At 38.6% G+C, this 26,797-nt stretch overlaps 1 protein-coding gene across 1 annotated transcript in view; it reads left to right on the forward strand.

Moving 5' to 3' along the window:
• csmd2 (CUB and Sushi multiple domains 2) overlaps positions 1-26,797 on the forward strand; it is a 2,031,293-nt gene that overhangs the window by 1,413,016 nt on the left and 591,480 nt on the right. Inside the window, exons 9-10 of the mRNA XM_063033882.1 lie at positions 4,554-4,678; positions 10,224-10,345. Coding sequence (XP_062889952.1) covers positions 4,554-4,678; positions 10,224-10,345 — 247 coding nt within the window. The remainder of the gene's footprint in view (positions 1-4,553; positions 4,679-10,223; positions 10,346-26,797) is intronic.

The following is a 26,797-nucleotide window of genomic DNA, read 5'->3' on the forward strand; positions in this document are numbered from 1 at the left end:
GAAAGGTCAACAACCTGAATTATTATATCATAACTTGCAATCACTATTCAAGGCCCGTATTCAAGGTCATTATTCAAGACTCCATAGTGAGTTTCTTAGGCCCCTCATTCAATTCTTATCATCAATGAAATATGCACTTCAGGCATTCAAACTATGTGGTCCAAAATTTCTTATAGACCCCAGGTCACACATTATATTCTGTCATTGTCATTACAATTTAATTTACTTTATAACTGTAACTGTGTTCTGTTGTATATTCTGCATCACCATTTTTTGATATCATCTACATTCAATAATGTGTCCATGTAAAACGTAGCAGAGCGTATAGGCGTTCCCATCCACAACCTTAGTAGTTAAAATTGTGCATTATATTTGGTACATTACTAGAAGCTATAAATCGATATTCAAGTTGCTCTTTGTGTCTCCATTTACACACCTGTAACCTTGCTCCCAAGCAAGACTGCATAGGTTCAAGACCAGAGGCAAGAGATTTAAACAGAATATCGGGGGTAGCTTCTTCAGACAAAAGGTGGTGCATACTTGGAAAGAGCTGCCAGAAAGAGTGGTTAAGACAGGCACATTAGCAACATTTGAAAGCCAACAAGATAAATACATGGATAACAAAGGTTTGGAGGCTTTGGACCAGTGCTGGGCATATGGGAATAGCTTGCTTGGTAACACAAGCTGAGAGGCCTCTATCATTGACTCAGGGGTAAACGCCAGGCCTCTCCACTTTACAGTGGTCACCTTTCAAGTAACAGAGTCAATTCCCCTGACTTTCACTTGAAAATAATCTGTTTTTATGAACCTTTACTCTGTCACCAACTCTCATCTAAGAAATGGAAATTGCAGTATTCAGAACTGCAATCAATCAGACTGTTAGCAGTTTAGGGTCAGGATCTAAACACTGAAACCTCTAGTTCAAAGCTTCTCAACCTTTTTTTTATGCCTACCATTAACCGAGGGCTCCATGGACCCCCAGGTTGGGAACTGCTTCTCCAGAGGAAATAACTGCAAAATAAATCAGGAGCTTCTTGGGGTGAGTTTCTGTGGTTGACCACAGGCAGCTACAAATCTGCCTTCTCACCAGTTTAAAGAAGCCAGATAACTCACTACTCAAAAAGCAATGAGGGAGGACAATTCACTGCTGATCCTGCATCACAAAGGCCCTGAATAAGGTTCACATGCCCCAACAATGGGGAGCGATTGCTGATTAAAAAACAATGCTCGTTTGGAATGATTTTACAGATCTGGGAGTTAACTTGTTCATGTCAGGATGTTGGGTGGAATTATCCAGATGTATATGCACTAACATTGTAAAATAAAGTATTTTCTATTAGCCAAGAGCAATTGTACAGCAGGAAGCTGAGATGTACTTCTAAATGTAGAAGTGATTGATTTTGAATTTGGAGTGTGGTTGGGGTTCTGCTTGTCTGGGAGTGGCAGTGGAAGAATGAAACAAACCCTTGACCTTCTGGTTCGACTTCTACCTCAAAACTGTTCACAGATGATGATGTTTGAAAAAATTGCTTGAGGTCCTCGCCACAAGATCGGGGCAGAGACCAAAATGCCCTCGTGTGCTGGAGTAGAGCCCTTCTGAAAGCAGAGACAACCTCTCCTAGATTTCAGTACCACTTGACCTGGTAGCCAATACTTGCCGCTTATCCGCAAACATCTCGATGGCAGATCAGGGAAGCAGTCCTACCTATGGTGGACAGGCATAGGATAGCCTAAAAACCTGGTCTTGCTCTCGTCAGTATTGCTTGTAGTTCGCAGAGAGGAGATGGACAGTGATGACGGGAGTCCAGAGAATAAAATTCAGGTCAGAGTGAGTTTAATCCTGATTTCTTTCTTGCCAGCCACCCTGTTATGGGTAGGTTCACTAAACCTAGAGCTCTTGTTATTACTGTTGTTCCTGTCCGTGCCTTGTGGCACATTAGGTGACAACCTTGCCGTTTCTTGAGCAATGGAAGTTTTTTTATGAGACCCATTTTACAATCTCGATGCTCAGCCCAGCACAGATGAAAGGTGTGCAAGAAGCTGGCCAGATATGAGCCCAGCACCACTCACCTCGAAGTTCAGTGCAAAATCCACTACACCAACAGCCAGCTAAATAGAGCCCTTAGTTTATATTTAAATGTTTTCAGCCACATTAAGTGTGAAAATTAATATTAGGATGCGACCTTATCTTTCATTACACTGTTAATTACTGTATTCTGAATTTATAATAAACTAGCACTGAGGAAACAAATATTTCAAACTTTCACTTGTGAATGTTGCATTACTGCAAGTAGATTAGAATTGACCTTTGAGGCTTTGCAACATCTGGAAGTGTAAAGTGTTGAGCAATTAAGTGATTGCATGAGCATCAATTTCCAATGATAACAGGGCCCAAAATGAGCAAATAGTAAAGCTGGTGTTTTTTGCAGAATTTTTAGCCGGGTATGTTGAACAAATGATTCATTTCTGCTACATGTGTAAAGATAACAGTACAGAGAATCAGATTGATTCACTCAACATGACAGCAAGAGATAACTGAGTGAGCTACACACGTCTATCAAAAGCTGTAGGCCACAAAAACACCCCTGCTGTACTGCTGAACGTGTGATCCAGAACTAGCTGAGCCTATGGTAAAGATGTAAGAGTACAGCTACAACATTGCTCTCTACCCAGCAATGAAGATTGGCCTGCCAATGGCAAATAATGATAAATAAATGCAGCTCGAAACTGTTGTCTCAATTTATTCTCAATCTAACAACATTGTCAGAGGTCACAACCTGTTGGATTTGATTTCTGCTGGGACTCGGCCCTTGTTTTATTTGAGTCTTGATCCAGACTCAGGGGCCATGTAGCAGTCAGTAATGAACTATTACATTGTCAACATGCCAAGTTCAGTTCTTTCGCTGCTGCAGTCCGTAAAGAGTTGGTGCGTTCTCCTCGTGACCACGCAGGTTTCCACAGAGAGCTCTAATTTCCTCCCACATTCCAAAGATGATTGGGCAAGTAGGTTAATAGCTGGGCTGTGTGGGCTTGCTGGACTGGAGGGACCAGTTACTGTGCTGTTAAATAAATAAATAGAATTTAGATCCAAGTTGACACTGAGTGCCCTAGGCATCAAGATAGCATTTGGTCAAGCATGGCATCAAGGATTCCTGATAAAATTGAAATTAATGAGAAATTGATTCAATGATTGGAGTACTTTCCTTTTCTTCAGATAAACCAGTTCAGATCTGAATTGAGCATTGAGTTGAGAACATGAATGTTGTTTGCCATTTAAGAGCCAGTCAATGACAGCATCTATCTAGAGAGTGGCTAGATCTATCTAGAGAGTGGCTAGTCCTAAAACATTGACATTTAGTGGTTTTGTACTGGCCAAATTACTGACAACTTAAAGATCACCATTGACCATGCTCATAAATGCCTCAGCCAAGTGAAAGCTAGCTGGCTGGAAACTGAGTATCCAACAGGGATCAAAACACCTTTTGCCTGTCCAATGCTCTTCTGCAACTGATAGAGTATGCTGGAACATTCTCCACTTACCTTGACAAGCGCAGATCCAGCAACACAAGAAACTTGGCATCAACCAGGACAAAGTAGCCCACTTGACTGACACACCATTCATTACTAGGCCCTCTGTTACCTACTCATTGCGGCTACAGTGTGTATCATCTACAAGGTCTATCTCAGGAACTCTGAGGAGTTCTTGACAGTATCTCTCAAACCTGTCTCACCTATCATCAGGAAGGACAAAAATAGCATCGACTATGCAGCAGCACCACCCTCAACTCATACATCATTCCATTTGAAAGCTTATCATCATTCTATATCCTATATATTCTGTATATGTGACAGTTCAAGATAATAACTCACCATCGCTGCAGTAACTAGATTTTTAATAAGATTATCTCTGATGAATATTCGTTGAATGAAATATTTGCTTACTATAACTCTCTGAGGTTATACTCTGTTCAAAATATATCAGAGTTCAAATACAAAGCAGTGTCTGGGATACAAATTGATTTTTTTTGTTCATAAAATTGAACTCTGACCATGTCTATTCCCAATTTATCTATTCTCAGCACCAGAATTTCCCTTTAGTTCTCTTGAACAGCAAAGAGGAGCCTCCTCAGTGAGTGTGACTGACCTAATCCAATTCTTAATGGAACACTGGTCCATCATAATGAAGCTGCCATACATTAACAACCTATCACTCAATCTTCATATGTTTTGCACAGATATAAGGTGTGAGGTGCTTTGTTGGGTTGAAGGAGAGGAAAGAATAGAGGCATTAACATAGTGTAATTTCTCAACTTTGTCATGATGCACAAAATACTGCTTCATTCTGCTCTCTGTCCATCTGTCACTTTTAATGAGAATGTATTTCAGAGAAAAAAAACATCAAAAATGCCTGTCTTAAAAATTGTATGTTATGAATGATTGATACCTTCCAGCAGTGGACATAATGCTACATTAGTCTTACCGAGGTGAAATTTCATGTCAGTGTTTTAATCTTTATGTTCGACAGAACTGACGGTTTCTCCTTCTCCTTTTAGTCTGGGCTCCAGTGTGCAGTTCTCATGTGACGAAGGCTACGAGTTGCAAGGGTCTAAAAGCATCACCTGTCTGAAAGTAACTGACATGTTTGCAGCTTGGAGTGATCACAGACCATTCTGCCGAGGTGAGAAATTACTGACAGTTACCAAGCTGAGCAGCTGACTAGTTTTCACCTTCACAGTCATTCCAAGCCATTATTCTTCCTCATCCCTTCATTTCTGTGAATTGATGTGTCCTTCGTGTCAATGCAATGGGGAATGAGAGAAAAACTAATCATCTTAAATGGCCGTAATAGAGCAATATGGTACAAATAAGATTCTAGTCTCAGAAGTTGCCAAAAATTCAAGTCAAGAGAAGTTGTATTTTATGAACAGCAACTAATTAGCTGTAATTAAATATTATGACAGTATGAGTTTTGTTTAAAATTTTATTTTGAAGTTTTTGGCACTTGTGTTAGTTAGCCACCAGTAATTTACCAATGCAGGGAGGTAGAACTTTACTTTTCAGTTTTATTTTTGACAGAGTAATCTTTTAAGTGTAATAAAAGCACACAAGTAACATAAGCAGGAGTGTAAAATGAGGGGTAGGTCCTCAAAACTTTTCTGTCATACGTGAAGATCAAGCCTGAACAATGACCTAACTCTTCTTCATTAAAATAAATTCATACTAAAGCATATACATGCAGAAGGTGGGTGGTATTAGGACAAAGTCTCAACCACCTCATCATCATCATCATCATCATCAATAAATAAACTTTACTTCATGTCTGAATGTGAAACTGTATGTACTTGCTGCAAAGGTTTATCCAACAAAGAACGGAAATTGTATATCGCTCCAGAAATATGCTGCTTTCCTACATAAACCTATGATCCAAGGGGAGAACAAGATTCAGAACAATGTCCCCTTTGGAAATCATCGAACTATCCTGTAGTTTTATTTGAGATTCAGCTTATAAAATGGAAGAATGCAGTGTTTATGATTAGCTGTGGCAACATACAGAGACAAATGCATTTTTATCACATTTCTGCAGGAACTGGTTATTTTGTGTCAATTCTATTTTGTTTGTAATAAATATATATAACATTGATGAAGATGTTATGTGATGTGATTAGTAGGTGTACAGACAGCACAAAAATTGACGAGACAGAGCTAAGGAGGTTACTTAAGAATTCAACTGGACATTGATCGACTGGAAAGTTGGACGGAATGGTAGCAGATGGAAGTGTAGGGTAATGTGTTTAGGAGATCAAATTTAGGTTGGACATATAGAGTTAATGGCAGGTGCCTTAGGAGCATTGATGTAAAAAGAGACCTTGGTGTATAATTCCATGCTACTTGATACAGGTGATAAAGTTGGATATGGTGATGAAAGAGCATTTGTTATGCTTCCATTCATTATTTGAGGCATTGAGTATAAAAATTGATATGTCATGTTACAGTTGCACAAAGGATTAGTCCAACCACACAGTATTTTATATATTTCAGGTCTCCACAGTACAGAAAATATGTGATGGAATCACAAGGAGTACAGAAAAGATTCACCTGGATGGAAGGTTTTAGCTGTCAGGAAAGGTTGGATAGACTAGGGTTTTTTCTCATTGGAACATTATGGTCCATAGAGGCTTAAAATTATAAAGGGCATAGATAGTCAAGATCATTTTCCCAGTTCAGGGAAGTCTGGAACTAGAGGGCACAGGTTTAAGGTGAGACAAGAAAAAATGAAAGACAATCCGAGGGACAAGTCTTTACAAAGAGGACAACGAATGTCTGGAACAAGCTGTCACAGGTGGTGGTGGAAGCAGGTACAATTACAATGCTTAAAAGTCTTTTGGATGGCTACTTTGATAGGACAGACATTGAGAGGGATATAGGCCTAATGTGTGTAAATGTGATTCGTGTAAATGGGCAATGTAGTTGGCATGGATATTATAGGTTAAAGGGGTCCCCCTCAGCGCTGCAAATTTCATTGAATATCTGATTCTGTCTCGCACATAGGAACAGAATTAGGCCATTCAGCCTATCAAGTCAGCACCACTATCCAATCATGACTGATTTATTTTCCCGTTCAACCCCACTCTCCTGTCTTCTCCCCATAGCCTTTGATGCCCTTACTAATTAAGAGATTATCAACTTCTGCTCTAAATACACCCAATGACTTATCTTCCTTAGCCATCTGAGCCAATGCATTCCACAAGTTCGCCATCCTCTGGCTAAAGAAATTCCTCATCACTGTTCTGAAGGGACACCCTTCCATTCTCTCTGCTCTGGTCCTAGACTCTCCCAGTATTGGAAGCATCTTTCTAAAAGAAGTTTCTTCTTCTTATCTTCAGCAAATCTGATTAATGAGAGAAATACATATCACTACAAAAGTATAATGCAGCATATTTTCAGTTCAAATTTCCATTCTCTAACATTTCTGATTGTGTGGTCAACATTATAATATCAGAGTGCACAGTGGAAAATTTGAGCATAGCATGGTTTCAACAGCAACAATAGCTTTAATGGCCAAATAATCAAGAGCTCTGCAGTTTAAGGCATAAATATTTATCATAAGCATGAAAAACTCTGCAGATGCTGGTAATCCAAAGCAATACACACAAAATGCTGGAGGACCTCAGCAGATCAACGCTGAATCTTCTACTGCTAAACTGTTCACAGTGTTTTGAAACAGCCAGCCAGATCATGATGTCTAATCAATATCCATTCAGACCCTGAAGGAGTATATAAGCTGGCATTCTGAGAAGACAATACCCTTAGCTGTGCACTGATGATGGCTTCTCAATTGGAGCCAAAACATCTGCAAAGCTTTTGCCAAGCTAGGTGATCAACCAAACTACCAAATAGCCAAGCCGGGCTACCAAAATTCCGCAATATTTCACAGTGTTAACATTGCAGGTCAATTGATCTTTCATCATTTTATCATTATCAGCTCTGCTTATTTCATTAATATATTCAAGAAAATGCAATTATTAGAAAAGGCTATAGCTATTCTGTGTTCAGGTGCAATATTTGGCATTAATATGGTGGAAATGGATGTTTATGTTTTCGCAAATAAAACAAAGTGAGGCGTTCTATATTTGATGAAACCCATAACACAGTTTATTGAACTCAAGAACCTAAACACAAAAGTATGTTAAAAAATCCTTATGTAACAATGTCATTGCGTCAGACCTGCTTCTCAAAGCGAAACCCCAACTCAATGTTGGTAGTTGGGAATTATACACCCTTCTTGTAATTACGCTACCCTATGAATATAGTTAACTTCTCCTCATGGAGGAATCAGAATCGAGTTCCTAAAACACTAGGTGTGTGTCTTCAGGCTCCTATACCACCATCTTGTTGGTAGCAATTAGAAGAGAGCATTTCCTTGTAATGAGGGTCCTTTATGATATTTGTTGCCTTTCTGAGGCATTGCCTTTTGAAAATGTCCTCAATGCAGGGGAGGCTAGCGCCCATGGTGGAGCTGACTGAGTTTACAACTTTCTACAGCTTTGCCCAATTCTCTGCAGCAGTCCCTCCCAACAGGATGGCAATGCATCTATAGAAATTTGCTAGACATGTTGGTGACATACCAAGTCTGAGTTAATTGGCAAGTAGTTAGTCTTTGTTTTACCAAAGGCTTTTTGATACTACTTACTGGTGGAGTTCAGAGAAGTGAAACCAACATACTTTGCAATAATTTTCCCTGTGCAAGGAATTGTCACTTTCTTTCAGAAACTCGTATATTGATGCCTATAATTAAACAAAGAGTGGCTTTAATCACGCCGAGTGATCTAATGCAGCTCATAAGATAGTATTCACAAATGGTATAATTCTTGGTAGAATTAAACATTTGCTACATAATTTTACAATTCACAAATTAAAATGAGAAGTAGATTAAAATTGGAAAAAATAAAAATTGTTTCTTGATAAAGACAATTCTTGGTCATAGTTTTCTTAAATGCCATATTTTTTTTTAAAAATGCACCACTGCAAATGACTGGCAACGTTCTAGCTTTTGCCTTTCAATGCTTTGTGCTGAATAAAACTGAAAAGACATGGAACCTTGAATGTACATCAAAACTTATATTGTCTCTCTGAACTGATTTGGAAGGACCATTTCCATTCACTTCATTGTGTTGTACCTAAACAAAAGGAAATCAAGGCTAGAGAAAGAAAAGGAGCCCGTTTGAGCCCAGGGCTCAATAAGTACAGAATCTCCAAACACAGTGAATTGCTAGTGGCGTATTGCAAGAGACCTTTAATCTTCTGGCAGCTTGTGATCATTCAGATAAGGTTTTGTTGAGCTTCCCCCTCACCCCTCCACTGGAAGGACAGCACGACAAGACTAATCTTTGCAATTATTTTGATAGGCCTATCTTGAATATTTTTGTTATTCTGAACATTTTTAAATATAATTAAATTTAAGTTTAACTTTTTCCTTATTTGATTGAGGTTGTGGATGACATAGTCAAGTGAAGTTACTATAGTTCAGTTTATCTACAGCACTTAATAATTTCTACCGCTTATTATGCCTCTGCTGAGCTGCCTGTTCTCCATTCTCTCAGCTTTCTTCATCTCTGCTTATAGTTCAGGAGGTGGTTTGTTTAATGCCTTCTTTCACTGTTCAAAGTCAGGCTATAGTTAGTGGAATTGTTAGCAGATTCTGACCGAGATTACATTGGTTCTATCCTTCCGTTGCAATGGGGCCTGCTTTCTCCTTAAGGCTACACATCGCATGATTTATCGATAGCAACCTGTGTCATACACTTGTAAGGCATAAAATGCTTCAAACTTTATTTTCGCATTTCTCATCTGGATTCACAAATCGTGCTTTCACAAGTGGTGACAGCTATGTATTGCCATTGTATTAATTTCATCCCCAGTCCAATATAATCCTTTGAAATGGATTTAGATTTAGAGGATTATTTGTCATAAAACAGAACTGAAAGAAGTGTAATTGTAGCACAGTGAGGGCAAAGATTTAATGAGCTGTGAAACATCTTTTATTGTTGAATTTGACAGCAATTCTATTGCTTTGGGAAATGTACCCAATCTATTTTAAAGTTCTATTTGCATTAGCCGTCCCATTCTATGTATAAAGTGTGCTAGCAAAAAAAAGAATTCAAGTAAGATTAACCAATAATTAACTATTTCTGGATCTAATGATAGTTTAATTGCCTTAAAACAAACTTCCATTCACAGCAACGACTTAGTCAAAGTCAGAGTAAATTTTATTATCAAATTAAATATATGTTACCACATACAACCCTGGGGTACATTTTCCTGGGCGTACTCAGTAAATCTATAGAATAGTACTATAACAGGATCAATGAAAGATCAAATAGAGTGCAGAAGACAGCAAAATGAGCATATGCAAATTTGAATAAATAGTGATAAATAACCTAAACACAAAATAACAAGATAAAGAGTCCTTAAAGTGGGATTGTTGATTGTGGGAACATCTCAATAGATGGGCAAGTGAGTGTACAGTAGTTATCTCCTTTGAACCTGGCGGTTTGAGTCCTAGGGCTCTTGTACCTTCTACCTGATGGCAGCAGGGAGAAAGAGGATGGCCTGAGTGGTGAGGAATTCTGATGATGTATGCTGCTTTCCTATGACAGTGTTTCATGTAGTTCTTAACACTAATCGAGCACAGCTCTGAATTATTTTAAATTGTTTTGCTATAGCTCGAGTTTGTGGTGCCCATCTGAATGGTCCTACTGGAGTTATTTCATCCCCCAATTTTCCAGTTCAGTATGACAGCGATGCACACTGTATATGGGTGATTACAGCCTCTGATCCTGACAAGGTAAGTCCTTTTATTTTTACAATGCATCTCACTCTTTCAGATGGCATAGAGCTGTTGAATGAGCCCCACTCCATTCCTTGGATGGATTCTTTCCTGCAGAATGACTGTCCCAAGTTTTTTTTAACATTTTACAGGAAATAATTATCTTCTCCATAAATTAAGTAACAGCTAAATTGATAAATTGGTTTATTGTTGTCACGGGTACTGAGGTACAGAGAAAATGTTTACTTTGCATGCTGGTCATTTAAATAATTTCGTCCCATCAGTACTTCATAGTAGTATAAGGGAAAATCAATGCCAGAAGGCAGAATATTGTGTTAAAGTTGCAGAGAGTATGCAGTATAGGGAGACAATAAGGCACAAGACCTTCATGAGGTATATTGTGAGGATTAAAGACATCTTAAATGTAGAAGAGATACAAATGTCAAAGCAAATCTGAACAGTTTATGGTGAGACATGAGAAGGGTCATTTAGAATTCTGCTTTCATTTTCATTCAAGTATGAAAGAAAGCAAATAAGAATTCCTTGACAACAATAAGAAGAGTTGATTTTGTATAACAACTTTGTGATCTAATGACACACCAAAGTGCACCAATTAGATAAGTGCATGAATATGTAGAAAACAGAGAGTAATGGATCAGACATAACAGACTAGTGTAATTAGACATCATTAGTTTAATTGGGCACAGCATTGTGGGCCAAACGGCCTTTTCCTGTGTTGTAATGTTCTGTGTTCTGTATTCTAGTTAAATAACCTTTGTTGTCACATTTAGGATAGCAACTATTTCTCGTACAAAATTCCCACGAGGAGCAATCTGGTCATCACCACAATCTCCTCATAGTGAGAGCCAAATATTGGCAAAGGTTGCGGGGAGAAACCCTGCTGGTCATTAAAAGTGCATTGAACCAGCAGTAACCAATGTCTGGCTCTACTAGCAGATCAGTGCTCAGAATAAATGTTCTAGTATGGCATATTTCCTACAGACTTCAGATGTAAAGGTTAAAGCATAGCCACCAAGCAATACGTAATGGGAAGTATTTATTTAGCTGTCTTCAGCAGTCTGATGGTAGATTGTATTTTTTTTTTGGTACACAGCTTTCTCTCTGCCATTTCTCACTGTTTTAATAATCTATCTATAAGATTATTGGCCTCTGGCTCTGGAGTTCCATGATGATCACTTCATGTTCTCTGTGATCTTATTTATGTGTCAGCAGAACTGTGTATTTTGTCACAGTTCCTCAATTGAGAATTCTCACTGCTGAAAAAAAATCAAAGTTCTTTTCCTCACAATAAGCATCTTGTTTGATTTATCATGTTACCCATTTCAGAAATGCTGGATTATGATAATAGAATAAAGCAAGCAATGGAATACACCGATTAACATGCACTTGAAGCAAAAGTTAATGTCAATAAGAAGGATCAGGAATTCTAATCCTCAGTGTTTCTGTTGTCAAGATCAGCTAACTCAGAATTTAAGTCTATTATCACTGACGTATCTATGTATGTTGTAAAATGTTGCTTTGTGGCAACAGTGCAATGCAAGATGTAAAATATGCTATAAGTTATTCATGAATTAATAGATATTGTGAAAGAGGAATGGCAAGGTAGTTTTCATGGACCATTCGGAAATCTGATGGCAGACAGGAAGATGCAGTTCAAAAAAGGTTGAATGTGGATCTTCAGCCTCTTGTATCTCCTTCCTGGTGGTAGAAATGGGAAGTTGGCATGTCCCAAAATATTGGAGGAACTCAGCAAGTCAGGCAGCATCTATGGACATGAATCGATTATTGAGGTTTCAGGCCGAGACTCTTCTTCAGGACCTGGAGAAGGGTCTCGGGCCAAAGCATTGGCTGGCTTTTCATTTCCACAGATGCAGCATGACCTGCTGTGTTCTTCCAGCACTTTGTGTATGTTTGTTTGGATTTCCTGCATATGCAGAGTTTCTCATGTTTATGAGCGGGCACGTCCCGAATGATAATGGAACTGAATTTTAAGGATGTCTTTGATGACGGGGAGTATTGTGCTGTTGAGTCAACAACTCTCTGTAGCCTCTTTTGATCCTGTGCATTGGTGCCTTCATACCAGGCAGTGATGAACCTGTAGAAGTTTGCTGGTCTTTGGTGGCATACCAAATCTCCTCAGACTTTTTCTCCTATTCTTCCTCACTAGTTTATTTGCTCTGGAAAATTTGTTATTTGCATTTGCTGAGTAAATATTTCATTACGTACTCATAACATCCTCTTTTATCCCTAGAATTATTTCTTTATCCATTCAGCTATTGTCATAGATTTATGGCAACAATCACAGATCTCCTCCATCTCAAGTTACCTTGTCATCCCTATATCTACTGTTACATACAGTCTTTAATTAACTGAAGTAAACTGGAGGCTATCAACAATAGTGAACACGCAGACTATAATTGAAGAGGTTCATCTTTTGAGTAATTGTAGGCATTTGTCTTCAATTATATAAATATCATAATATAACATATTTCAATTACCATCATAGCAAAGCAATATTTGAATAATTTATGAATTATCAATAACTTTCATTCACACCATCCATAACATACAGTATATAATGTATGGTTTTCACTTCATTTCACTTCAACTGCATTTTCTCATCAGTTATGAACTTGTAAATCAATTCTTCCTAAACGTGTGTTCTCTCCTTGAAATGTTCAGCATATTCATCAGTTGGGGGAATGGTATTTGCAGAAGTAATTAACTTCCATTCTTGTGGTTATAAACAGCTCACTTAACTTTTAGAGTGAACTTCTATAATACGATTGAACTATATAAACTAATTAGATGCATACTTATCAGCTCCACAGGGTTATATTTGCTGTTCTAAATTTCAACACCCTATTACTATCAATTTCACTGTCTGCCATTTACTCAGCAGCTGTTGATAACTCAACCTGGTCATGTTGATAGGGAGATATGGAAGAAACATTACCTTGTATAATTTAAAGAGTAGTTATTCAACGACATTTGATTTTCATATTGGAGATGCACATTTTATTTTCTGCTGTCAGTGCGCACATTATTTTCTTGGGTTTCTACTTGTTTTGTGCAGTTATTTTCCATTTTCAACAGCAGCAATGGAAGAACATGTGCATAATAGGCAGATTGTAGTTGGTCAGGGCTGGGACAAATGTTATTTGAAGGGGTTAATAATGCCTTTGTGCTAGAAATCTAACATGATTACATAAGATACAGGAAATACACAGCAGGTCAGGCACTGATGAGCAGAGAAACAGAGTCCAGATTCAGGGTTAGAGTTCCTTCATCAACAATGGAAAAGTGAGAAAGCAAGCATGTTTCAAAATTTGCAACTCAGTTGTTGTTCTATTTCACCTTCCTAGTGAGCCCTGACTACTATGCCATAGGATGAATCTAAAATATTCAAAAGGTCTAGGTAAATTTTATTATCGAAGTAGATAAATGTCACCATATACAACCCTGAGATTCATTTTCTTTGGGCACGCTCAGCAAATCTATAGAATAGTAACTACAATGGGATCAATGAAAGATCAGCCAGAGTGCAGAAGACAACAAAATGTGCAAGTGCAAATATAAATAAATAGCAATAAATAAAGAGGACATGATGAAGAGTCCGTAAGAATGAGATCATTGGTTGTGGGAACATTTCTGTGATGGGGCAAGTGAGTGTAGCTGTCCCCTTTTATTCAAAGCCTGATGGTTTAAGGGTAGTAACTGTTCTTGAACCTGGTTGTGTGAGTCCTGAGACTTGTGTTCTTTCTACCTGGGGGCAGAAGCGAGAAGAGAGCATGGCCTGGGTGATGGGGATCTCTGATGGTGGATGCTGCTTTCCAAAGACAGAGTTTCATGTAGATGTGCTCAATGGTTGGGGGGTGTGGGGTGCTTTATCCTTGATGTATTGGGCTGAATCAACGACTTTTTGTAGGATATTCCATTCAAAGGCATTGGCACTTGCATACCAGCTGTGAAGCAGCCAGTCAATACACTCTCCACACACATCTATAGAAGTTTATCAGAGCTTTAGATATTAACTGTAAATCATACAATCTTGATAATGGGTTAATGGAAACAGAATATACTTTGTTCATAAAAGGTGTGAAATGAGGGCTATTAATGAAAGTGAACATGGACAAAGGAACATAAGAGTTCTGGGCAGCACAGCTTTAGGACATGGTCAGTAAGTAAGTTGGGGGAGAGGAAACAAAATTAAGCCAATATCACAAATGAATACCTGGCCTATTTTGAAACAGACAGAGAAAGCAAATTAACAAACGATACCGATTTTAATTTTGTGTGTGAAAAGCTGCAATACACCAAGATGGAAAATATAATGCTGTTTCTCATGCAACACACACAAAGTGCTGGAGGAACTCAGCAGGTCAAGCAGCATCTATAGAAAAGAGTTGACGTTTTGGACCACCTCCTGAAAAAGGATCTCAGCTTGAAACATCAACTGTTTATTCTTTTCCATAGATGCTGCCTGACCTGCTGAGTTCCTCCAGCGGTTTGTGTGTGTTGCTTTGGATTTCCAGCATCTGCAGATCTTCTTGTGTTTGCTGTTTCTCATGGTTATGTGTTGATGTTTATAACATATGTAATACTGTTTTGAAAGCTGTCCGGTGAAATGTCAAGTTGGCTAGCCAAGGTGTTAATGCAATAGAGAAAGGTATAGCGATCACTGTAAGTTGGGATATTAGTTCAAAAATGAAAACAGTTATGCAAATGCTTACAACTTTTTGGTTTAGCTGGAGTCTTTTGTACAATTTTAAATACCGATTTAGGGAAGATGTCTATGTCTAGTGTAAATAGGTTTACTGGAAAAAATACCAGGCAGAGAATGTTCATTTATGAGTAGAAATTTGCTTGTTATGTGCCATGTCATATGATGTCACCGATCATGGTCTTTCCATGACCATGATTGTTCTTGGCAAATTTTTTCTACAGAAGTGGTTTTCTATTGTCTTCTTCTGGGCAGTGCTTTCACAAGACAAGTGACCCCAGCCATTATTAATATTCTTCAGAGATTGTCTGCCTGGCATCAGTGGTTTCATAACCAGGACTTGTGATATGCACCAACTGCTCATATGGCCAGCTACCATCTGCTCCCATGGCTTCACAAGACCCTGATCAGAGTGCAAAGCAGGTGCGACACCTTGCCCAAGGGTGACTTTACAGGCTAGCAGAGGGAAGGAGCATCTTGCACCTCATTTGGTAAAGATGTATCTCCACGCTGCCACCCAAGAATAGAAATTAGCTTGAACTAAACACATCAAAGTCATAATCAGTTCATGTTCTCAAGGGTTCTGTATTTCATACTAGTGTGAAGAAGGAATGGGCAGACTGCCAGACAAGAGAACCGGGCAGTATGTACCTTAATCCAACAGCAGCCAGCATTCAGTGCTCAGTACTGGTAAGGGTGATTAGTCTTCTGAAAAGTGAAGCCAAAAGAAAACCATAGAATAAGACCATAAGACATAGGAGCCTAATTAGGCCATTCAGTCCATTGAGTCTGCTCTGCCATTCCATCATGCCTTCTTGCCATAACCTTTGATGCCCTGACCAATCAGGAAACTATCAATTTTCACTTTAAGTATGCCCATGGTCTTGGCCTCCCCAGCTGTCTGTGGCAAAGCATTCCATGAATTCACTGCCCTGGCTCAAAAATTCCTCCTTAACTCTGTTCTAAAGGGTCGCTCCTCAATTTTGAGCCTGTGCCCTCTAGTCCTGGGCACCCCCACCATAGAAAATATCCTTTTCACATCTACTTTATCTAATCCTTTCAACATTCGATAGGATTCAATGAGATCCCTAGGCATTCTTCTAAATTCCAGTGAGTCCAGGCCCAAAGCTGCCAAACGTTCCCTTCATTCCCAGAATCATCCTTGTGATCCTCCTCTGCACTCTCCCCAGTGACAACACATCCCTTCTGAGTTATGGGGGCCAAAACTGTTGACAATACTCCAACTGCAGCCTGACTAGTGTCTTATAAAGCCTTAGCATTACCTCCTTGTTTTTATATCATATTCTCCTTGAAATGAAGGCCAACACTGCATTTGCTTTCTTTACCACACACTGAACCTGTAAATCAACCTTCTGCGAGTCTTGCACGACAACTTCTAAGTCCTTTGCACCTCTGATGTTTGAGTTTTGTCCCTATTTAGATAATAGTTTGCACTTTTGTTTCTTTTAGTAAAATGCATTATCATACATTTCCTAACATTGTATTCCATCTACCACTTTTTTGCCCATTCTTCCAATTTGTCAAAGTCTTTTTGCAATCTCATTGCTTCCTCAGCACTACCTACCCCTCCACCTATCTTCGTATCATCTGCAAACTCCGCCACAAAAGCCATCAACAACGTTATCTCAGTCAATGACAAACAATGGGAAAAGTAGAGATCCCAATACTGACCCCTGAGGAACACCATTAGTCACTGGCAGCATCATGGAAAGGAAAGCCGAGTTACATAGTGTGAGGAAAGTAGGAGAGGGAGAGCAATAATGACACATCCTGAAATAAAGAGGGGATCAGAGAGACTTTTCTGCAGTTTGAGTCACGTCTCCGGGTTTGCCTCCTTAGTTCCAGGTTTAAGAATATCATTGAACACTGGGCCGGCTGGTGGCGCAATGACATCAGCGCCGGACCCGGGAGCGGAGGTTCCCGGGTTCGAAACCAGTCAGGTCCGCTCCCGAGTACGCTTTCCATCCGTGCCGGGCTGAGTGTCGAGATCGCAACTCGACCTCGTAAAATAAAGGGAAAACTACTGTGAAAATGCCTGTGTGAGGAGTGGCGTGTCACACAGTCTCTCTCTCTCTCTCACTCTCTCTCGTTCTGCGCCTTGTAAAAAACCACGAAAAAGTCATCATCACGGCGCACGCACGCACACGCAGACGCACAGACTCGCACGCACGCAGGCACATGCCAAGAAAAAAAAGAGTATCATTGAATGCTGATCATTATTGTGAAAGGTGTGGATGAAAAGCTGAAGTTCAAGATCTTCGTTGGTGCATAGGTAGAAAGAGAGATGACTTGAAGCAGGTAGAGTTTAGGAAGATTTGAAGAGGCCAGCAGGTATGATCTCAGAGGCAATATCTCTGGATGATCAATACCACATGCTGACAAGTGCAGAATGAAGAAAAGTTAAACAGGTAGGTCTTAAAATCATTAGAATTTAGGATTCAGAGATGATCTTATTAATACATGTACTTTTGAGGGGGATTGACAGGGTAACTGATAAGATGATTTTTCTCTTTGAGTGGTACAGTAAATCTAGGACACATAATGTCAGAATGAGTAATTTTTTCCAGATGGAGCTGACATTATTTTTCTCTCTCAAAGGGGCATGAATCTTCGGAAATTTCTACCCTGGGGATCTGTAAACTAGATTCAATAAATACATCAAAGGTGGAGATTGGCAGATAGTTGAACTCTGAGGGAGAAAAGGAGTAAGTGGAAAGAGAGGGAGAATGATGCTGAGGACACAGTTGAGTTAGATATCATCTTTATTAAGTGGAAAAGAAGGCCTGTTTCTTAAGTTCTTATATTCCAAAAGCACTCTTGTGTGCAGTTTATTTTAAAACACAAGCGATTCAACAGATGTTGGAAATCCAGAGTAACACGCACAAAATGCTGGAGGAGCTCAGTAGGTCAGGCAGCATCTATGGAGAGGAATGAAGAGTCGACGATTTGGGCAGAGACCCTTCATCAGGATAAGTAATGAAGGGGTAGACAGAATACAGCAGTGAGGGGAGGGGAAGGGGCACAATTTCGAAGGTGATGGGTGAAGCCAGATGAGGGGGAAGGTAGGTGGGTAGAGAGGGGGTTGAAATGAGATCTGGGAGCTGATAGATGGAAACAGTTGTTGTTGTTGGTGATTTTCTCTTCACACATCTAATTCGTTTTTGTTAAGCCACCTCTCCAGCTCGTGACTGCATCGATAGATCGCAGCAAAGCTGTCTGGGATCTTGGTGAGAGGGCACGTTTGGACCAGATAGAGGATCTCCTGGGTTGGGGAACCACAGGGGCCAGATGAGGTTAATATCTTGAAAGGTTGGCTTGATTCATGACATAGTGTGGCTCAGGAGGGGTAGACATGAGTCTGTCAGTTCAGGAGCCGGGGTTGGATCAATCTTTGTCTGGCATCTCGTCCACAGCTGTTCCAACATGGGTGACCCTGAGATGGCATTGCTTAATGGAGTCCTTGAAACACGTAAGCCTCCACATGACATCAACATTTTGATCCAGGTCGTGGAGAATGAAAAGGTATAGAGCTGAAAAAAAGGAATCTGTTGCGAGAGGAGAGTGGACAATGGGAGAAAGAGAAGGAGGGAGGTGGAAGGCAGGAGACAAAAAGGGGTAAGAGGGTAGCCAGAATAGCATATGGAAAAAGAGAGAAGGAAGAAGGAAGGAGAAATTACTTCAAGATAGAGAAATTGATGTTAATGCCATCAGATTGGAGATTACACAGATGGAAGATGGGGTATTGGTCCTCGAATCTTAAGGTGGCCTCTTTGTTCATTTGTTGTGCTTGTGTGATTTAATAATTGTTACTGAGCTGACGTTGTTGTTTAACACATATGAGAGTGTGAAAGGAGATAAAGAAATAATGGTTGGCCTATTTTCTTGAGCAATGTTAAATAGATTCAAATTAAGTCAATAGATTCCAAATACAAATCCTATAATTTTTAAGTGTACTCTGTCGTGTCCAAGGCAGAATGCTCTTTTGAAAAATGGTTAGGGTACATTTATTATGATAATATCTAAGCAAAGAGATGTGGTGTTAAAATAGGAAATAAAACACTCAGCAAGTCAGGCTGCACTTGCACAAGAGAAACATTATTAATGTTTCTGGTTGAAGACCTTTTTTTTTGAAGCAGTTCACAGTGTTATTATGATATTGGTTCAGTCAACAATCATTACATTTTTTTCTGGTGTTTAAAAGGGTTTTGTATATAATAGATATTCCATCTATTGGCGGGAAAAGATCATGTCCTCACTAACCTACCAGTATCACAAGAGCCCTTGTGGAACCTCATCTTCACAATGAGGTCACCCGCTAGCCTGTTGTATGGCATAGAATCCTACTAAATGGGATGGTGTAATAACAGATCTTGGAACGTAAAGTTGATTTTCTGTCAGGCACTGTGGGTGATTAACAGCAGAAAAAAAAACCTCAAAGTCCACCTATTAATAGCCAAACAATCATCTCAGGTTCAGTGAGGAGAGGAGAACTATACGCTGAATGCAGCAGCAGGTGAAGCTGCAACTCATTTAAACAGCATGCCATAGGCATATCTAGGTCACATGGCAACTCTCCGCAGTCCTGCCGCAGTCATGCGGTCAAGAATCGTCCTGGTCAATTAAACAGATATGACAAGAGGAAGCAACTCTATCTCCATCAATGTCTGAGTGCGAAAGACAACTTTGAGGAATGCACAGCCATTGTTAATAACCAGCCATAATCCATAAGTTCAGATAGATCTAGTCGTTATTCAGTCGATGTGAGGGAGAACCTCTGATACACTGGCTCTTATACACAATTGAAACAGAGACAATGATTGATATTTACCAGATAAAGAGTGACCATGCTTAACTATTAATAGTGCACTGGTCACCACTTTTATTGTGAGTGTGTGGTTGACTAACCCCAGCCCCACCCCCACCCCCTCTCCCAGCCACTAGTCCTCTATATATTATTTTCGACACCAGGAAAGAAGTGTTTCTTTTCTGTTCTGGACTTTGAACCATCTCTATTACTTGTGATTCATATCCAGGTAATAATTATTTAATCCTTAATTCCCAAATCTCTCAGTCATTTCATTCTTGTGTCAACTGTTCTTATGAAAATGTTCTCAAGCTGAACTATATGTCAAGCCGGTTCACAGAGTTTAACAGAATAAAATTGGAGATGTAATTTAGACAAATTCAAATCATTCTCAAATTTTCTTAAGATATCTAAGGTACTGTAACCTCCTCAGCAGACACTTATGCAAAATTGAGTCATAAATTAGCTCTACGAACATCCTTGAGGCTCAGTGGTGAGAAGGCCACCTTTCACAAACAATATAGGTCTAGGGTCGGTATGATTTGGGCTCAACTAAACAGGAACATTGTGATGTTGCGATTGAAGAAACCTTGATTTTCACTGAACGCTGTGTAAATACTGCCCATACACAATTATTGGTCAGCAGGATATAAGAGATCATACACCGCATAAATTTATTTTAAAAAAGCACGTTTACTCTATGTCAGCTTTATCAAACAGTTATTAAGAGAAAGAAAATTAAGAAAAAATAAATAAAAGGGCCCAATGCAGTTAAACCAGTCGAAATGTGCACATAAACATGAGGAAATCTGCAGAATCTGGAAATTCAAGCAATACACACAAAAAATGCTGGTGAACGCAGCAGGCCAGGCAGTATCTATAGGAAGAGGTACAGTCGACATCTCGGCCAGAAAAGTTAACTGTACCTCTTCCTATAGATGCTGCCTGGCCTGCTGCATTCACCAGCGTTTTTTGAAATGTGCACATAAATGTTGGAGCTTGTCTCTTCCAAAGCTGGGTATAACTGTTGCTCACGCCGCTGAACCCACAGTCTTTATAAAACACCAGCCACAGTCAGAGCATCTCTTGAAGTCCATCTTGAACAAACTGGCTCTCTCGCTCAGGAGTACTGGCCTTCCTCCTTGGAGCCATTCATCTGCACAAAGCACTTACGTGTAAAGCAGACTCCCCTTCCCACAGCATTCTGTGGCATCCTCCCTTCTATCCTGCTTCGCAACTCTCACCAAAAACACCTGAAACCAGACTACTCTTCATCACCAATCTCTCTCTGGAGATTTCTCCAGATCCCACCACCCTGATTGGCTGATACAACATTCCTAAGTTGAACTGCAGGGCTTCTAATCTTAGCCAAAATCAAAGCATTCTACCAGCAGGACACACTGCTCTTACAGAAAACTGCTAAATGGGATGGTGTAATAACAGATCTTGGAACTTAAAGCTGAATTTCTGTCAGGCACTGTGGGTGATTAACAGCAGAAAAAAAATAACCTCAAAATCCACCTATTAATAGCCAAACAATCATCTCAGGTTCAGTGAGGAATGGAGCTATACAGCATGAACTATATGCTGAACTATACAGCATGCAGTAAAAATCTTCACCAGGGCATTACAGTAGCTTTATAGCCTACAGAGTGAGTGCTGGCTCTCCGAGAACCCTCATCTGTATCATGTATTTCCCAGTAAACCTTACTCTTTTGCGTGACTGTTAACCTACCCTGGCTCTCCTGGCACCCACCTTCATTACGGCGAATTAACCAATACCTTTTAAGAATGTGGGAGGGAATGAGTACAGAATCTCATAAGAGAAGATCAAGTCATTAGTATTACTGCATGTCAAGGATAAATGGGGGATGTGCAATAAATGCTGGCCTGGATATCGGTACCCAAGTCTACTGGAAAAGAAACAAGCAAATAATAAAGAAAGTCCCATTGTGACAAATGTGAAAGTTGAGGTTTGATACTCACTGTCAGGTCTTCACAGGCAGGCACCTCCCAGCCTCAACCCAGCTAACAGGAGTCACTTACCACTCATTTACAATTTGTCACCTGCAACCTATTTAAACCCACCTCTCATCTACACTCCTTGTTTACCCATCAAACCAGCCAGCCTCAACCAGTTGCCCCTAGTCAACAGTTAATTTTTTGCCTTGTTGTGTTCTCTCTTGTTTTCTGGTCCCTTGTGGCTTGTTGTTTTGCAGTTTATTATTAAAGTGATTGTCTACTGCTAAATTGTCTTCATTGCTTTGTGTTTGTCCTGACAATCACAATGATAACAAGAAAAAAAAACACTAATCTGCAGTTTACTACTTCTGAAAGCTATATTTTTGGAGGTCTGCGCCTATGTGGTTGTTGTGATGTTTGACCAATTTTCAGAATATTAACTATTGATAAAATCCTTGTGTTCAGTTTTGATCATCAAACTAAATATAGTCTGTACTTAAAAGCTCTGGAGAAGAAATCATAAATCTACAGTTCCCAAAATTGGCCAAATCAAAACAATACGCAGAGACATTTCAAAAGCAATGTTAACATAACACAAGTGCCCCTGTGCATGTGCTGGTTGCAAGTTCATTTTATTGAAAACTGAAATTTGTCACTCCTGTGGGTTTTCCAAGTAATGCCATTCACATTAAATCAAACTTTTTTTGAGTAAGTGGAGAAATACCTGTAAAGATGTTTTGTAAATATTTAACATGTCAACAAACTGACTCCAGTAACGTGCTGTGGATAGATATTCAAAATCAGATTGGTCATGGGAACAGCATACATACTCCTTACAGGCAGCAGCTGAAATCGAACCCACATCGCCGGTACTGTAAAGTGTCTTGCTAACCACTACCCTACCATGTTGCCCCAAAGACGTCCATAATACAGTTTTATGACAAACTGCATTAATAAAAATTAACTGTGTGAAATGTATCATCGGTCTTTTTCAAAATGTATGTCCCAAACTACTGCCTAATCACACTACGATATTACATTTGGTGACATGCAAATAAAATTGAATGGAAATAGGCAAAATAAATCGCTTGAGGAATAAAGTGCAATTTGAACATTATATGAAACTGCATTTCCAAATGCACCAAAAGCAAAGAGTCTAAGAGATAATGTATTAAATCCAAGACCTTGATCTCTAAGAATTATGCTTCAGACTGTAGTTTAATGCTGTTTGCTCCAAATTTGATTGGTCTTAGCCTCTGGACCTCAACTGCTTAATGAAGGATAACACTGAAATGAAAAAAAAGACAAATAATCTCTGTGAGAAGAAAATTAAGCAGATTATAATGTGTTTTCATTCTACCAACAACTTATTAGATTGTGATTCATTTTGACAAACTGAAATCAAGATTTCAAAACAAGTCACAAAAATATAATTTGTCATCTGTAAAGATTAGTGAATCAGATTTTCATTATACACTGTCAGTTGGAGGCTGAAGGCTGAAATTCATTAGCAGTTAACCCATGCTTCAGTAGTCATGAGAACTCTCTTTGGTGTACATTACCTCGAAGATAATTGAAGAAAAACCACATCACACTTATTTCATGTTTTTTACTTGGCTACATTTGGACAAGCTTCTTACTTTTAAGGCTTCACCAGTGCCTGAGAGAAAACAAGTCTAAAACATGATTGATAAAACCCACTAAGAGTTATCCCCGAGTCCAGGCTCTTAATTTCAGCAGCACCTATAGCAGAGGTTTTGATTTCTTCTATATTGTTTGGAATGCCACGTAATTAATTACTTAAGAATGGATGAGGAACTGGGGAAGCACAAATATCTACAAGAGTTGAGCTTGAATGGGCAACCTGCATTATGGAACATCTTGGTACGATTCTGAGAAAATATCTCTCTGACCTAAAGCAAATTTGTACATTTCTACCATCTTAGGACAGATTCTGACAATCTGAAAACTTTTATAAAACTGACAACTTTTGGTTTCAATAGAACCAATTACATTTAGATGACATATTTTAAAGTGATTTCAATGGGTCAGGAGGGCAAAGCACAGTAAAGCTCTTTCTTGATGGAAGAATATTTTAACAAAGACTTGAAAAAGAAGTATTTCATCAAAGGATATTTTTAACCCAAATTCTTGATTAATTTGATGTCCAGTAGAATTTTTACTTCTCTTGGACTCTTCTATTAGTAATGAGAGGTTGTGTAAAGAGAAAGCTGATGCAAAGTGATACACTGTCTAATGTATTCGAGCAATTTAACCTTACTCACAATGTAACATTACAATGTAGTACTGTTTTGTTTGCCAGAAGCAATTACTTATGATGAGATAATCTAGTAGATGGAATATACCCTCACAGACAGGACACATAAGACTTGTTTAGCAAATACCACAGGAAGAGTAAATTGTATCGAAGAAATTAGAAGTTCTAGACTTTTCCTTTCAGATAAACTTTAGAGACAAATGGCAGCAGGTAGAATTTAGCCAGGGGAAGTATGAAGTCAAGCACTTCACTTCCAAAGAAATAAATGAAATCGGATTACTTCCTAGATGATGATAAGTTAAGAACTATTGTGCATCAACATTGTGAACATGACTGAAATCTAATACATAGAAAAAAAAAGAAATCAAATAATAAATAGAATATTGGTTTTTATCTCAAGGAAGTTAAAATATACAAAGAATGAATTATAGCTTAAATCAGGTCAAGCCATATTATATCTTGGAACAAGATGCAAAAGAATACAGTGTAGGCTCATCAGAATAACATCAAGGCCTAAGAGATTAAACTATATGACCAATTTGTATTAATTAGGTTCATCTTGCTCTAGGTTGAGAAAATTGTAATTAAGTTGATTAAAATCATCAACAGAAGATTGAATGAAATTATTTGTTGGGAAAATGTCAGCAAACCATCTTAAGAACAGAATTAGATTACAAAAGCATAAATCATATTTTCAAAATTGCCAGTGAAAGTTGTTTATTTAGTTAATATAACAAGAGGTTATGGATAAGAGGTATGGAAAACAGAATGGAGGAACTCATCCCAGGCTATATTGAATGGTGGGCAGGTTTGTGCACTTGAAAGGACTGGTTATGTTCTAAGTAATTTAGTGCCATTTCTTGCCAACATATGAGTGACTTTAGAGCTATTGTGGCTAGTGTAATGGAGGAGTTTTGAATTTGTTTAGGATTCTTCTGAATCAGCAAAATTCAGCTACCTGTTTCAAACTGAATAAGAACTCAGATTGTGGGGATTTAGCAATGTCTAAAAATATTCACATCACCAATGACAGTGAAAAAAGGTGCATAGCTGACATAAAACCAACTTTCACTTCCTAGCAACGCACACAAAATGCTGGAGGAAATCAATAGGTCAGGCAGCATCAATGGAAAAAAAGTACAGTTGACGTTTTGGGCTAAGACCCTTAAGCAAGAAGATTCCTGCTGAAGGGTCTTGGCCCAAAACGTCGACTGTGCTTTTTTCCATAGTTGCTGCCTGGTCTGCTGAATTCCTCCAGCATTTTGTGTATGTTACTTGGATTTCCACTGTCTGCAGATTTTCTCTTGTTTGTGATTGGATTTCACTTCTCAACTATGCTGTCATTCTTCAATGAGACTGGATATAAGTGGGGCAGTAAGCTTTGGCAGTCAGTTTTCATTCAAAGAGGAAAGAAATAATGCAAACTTGTCCATAAGTCACTTTAACTTGGAAGGTTGCTCTCTTGCTGGTTGAAGTACTGTTAATAGTTTTGACTGACAATGAAGTAGAATATTTCAAAACCGTACAATTAAATTGTATTTAGTCATTGACAACTTTGCATATATTTTCGGTCATAATATGCATCAAGACAGAAGGCTTCAAAATGTAATTGCTTCATCTCCTAGAAATTCATAATAACAATATTTAGCTGTTTTATTTTGCATTACGAATTAAATATTGATTCATCAGTAAAGTGATGGGATTTGTTGTATTATTTTGCAAGTTAAGAAATGTCAATATACATTTTAATATCTATAAAATACACTTAAAATGTGGTTTATAATACTATTTTCATAGCGTCAAGTTTGTTGTAGATAACTTTGTACTATTAGTAAGGCATTCGGTCTTTCCTAATTGGGATTAACCAGCATTAAAAGGAAGTATTAAAAAGAATTAAAAATATTTCCCTTTAAAGACCAGTTAAAGGACAATAAATAGATACTTGGAAAATAAGGTATTAAGAACGCAGAGTATGAGAGGATAATTGAAAAGACTGCCAAGTGAAAATGGCACACTGGGCTTAATAGAACAAATATTTTTTTGTGATGTTGTGACTATCATCAGGAGATTTGAGATTGATTTACAATACAGCCTTGCTCCAATCTCATCGAGGTTAAACTTATTTTCCATCACTAGGGTAATCTACCTATTTGTTTTACTTGCTCGGGTGTCAACGTTCTGAAACTGTTGTTTTTCTTAAAGAATCCGGGAGTATTTTTCACATGGTATGAAATATCAATCATTTTTGGTAACATAAACCACTAATCACAGAATACTCTTCAGTTGCTGCTGATCTTGCTTCTTCTTTAACTCAGCAGTTTAGCGGCTCAAAGTAAAAATCCTAGCATTGATCATTTTTTTGCAGTTTCTGCTTAATAAAAGCACAATCAAGGATTCAGGTTGTGTTTGGGAATAGTAGGAAGTAATGTTATATTGCACATCAGAGTTGTTTCTTTTATCCTCAATTGGATAGGTGATAGCACCAAAGTAGTTTACAAAGAATTATTCTCTTATCTCCCCGAGTTTATCCAAACGCAACAAATATATGTTACAAAAGCAAAATAATATGAATGAATGCCAGAATTCTGAGATATAATGCTGAAATACTCAGCAGGTGAGGAAGTAACAGTGGAGAAAGAAATGTGTTTAGTAAAAGTGAAT

Source organism: Mobula hypostoma, chromosome 26 (assembly GCF_963921235.1).
Source record: "Mobula hypostoma chromosome 26, sMobHyp1.1, whole genome shotgun sequence".
Classification (NCBI taxonomy): Eukaryota; Metazoa; Chordata; class Chondrichthyes; order Myliobatiformes; family Myliobatidae; genus Mobula; species Mobula hypostoma.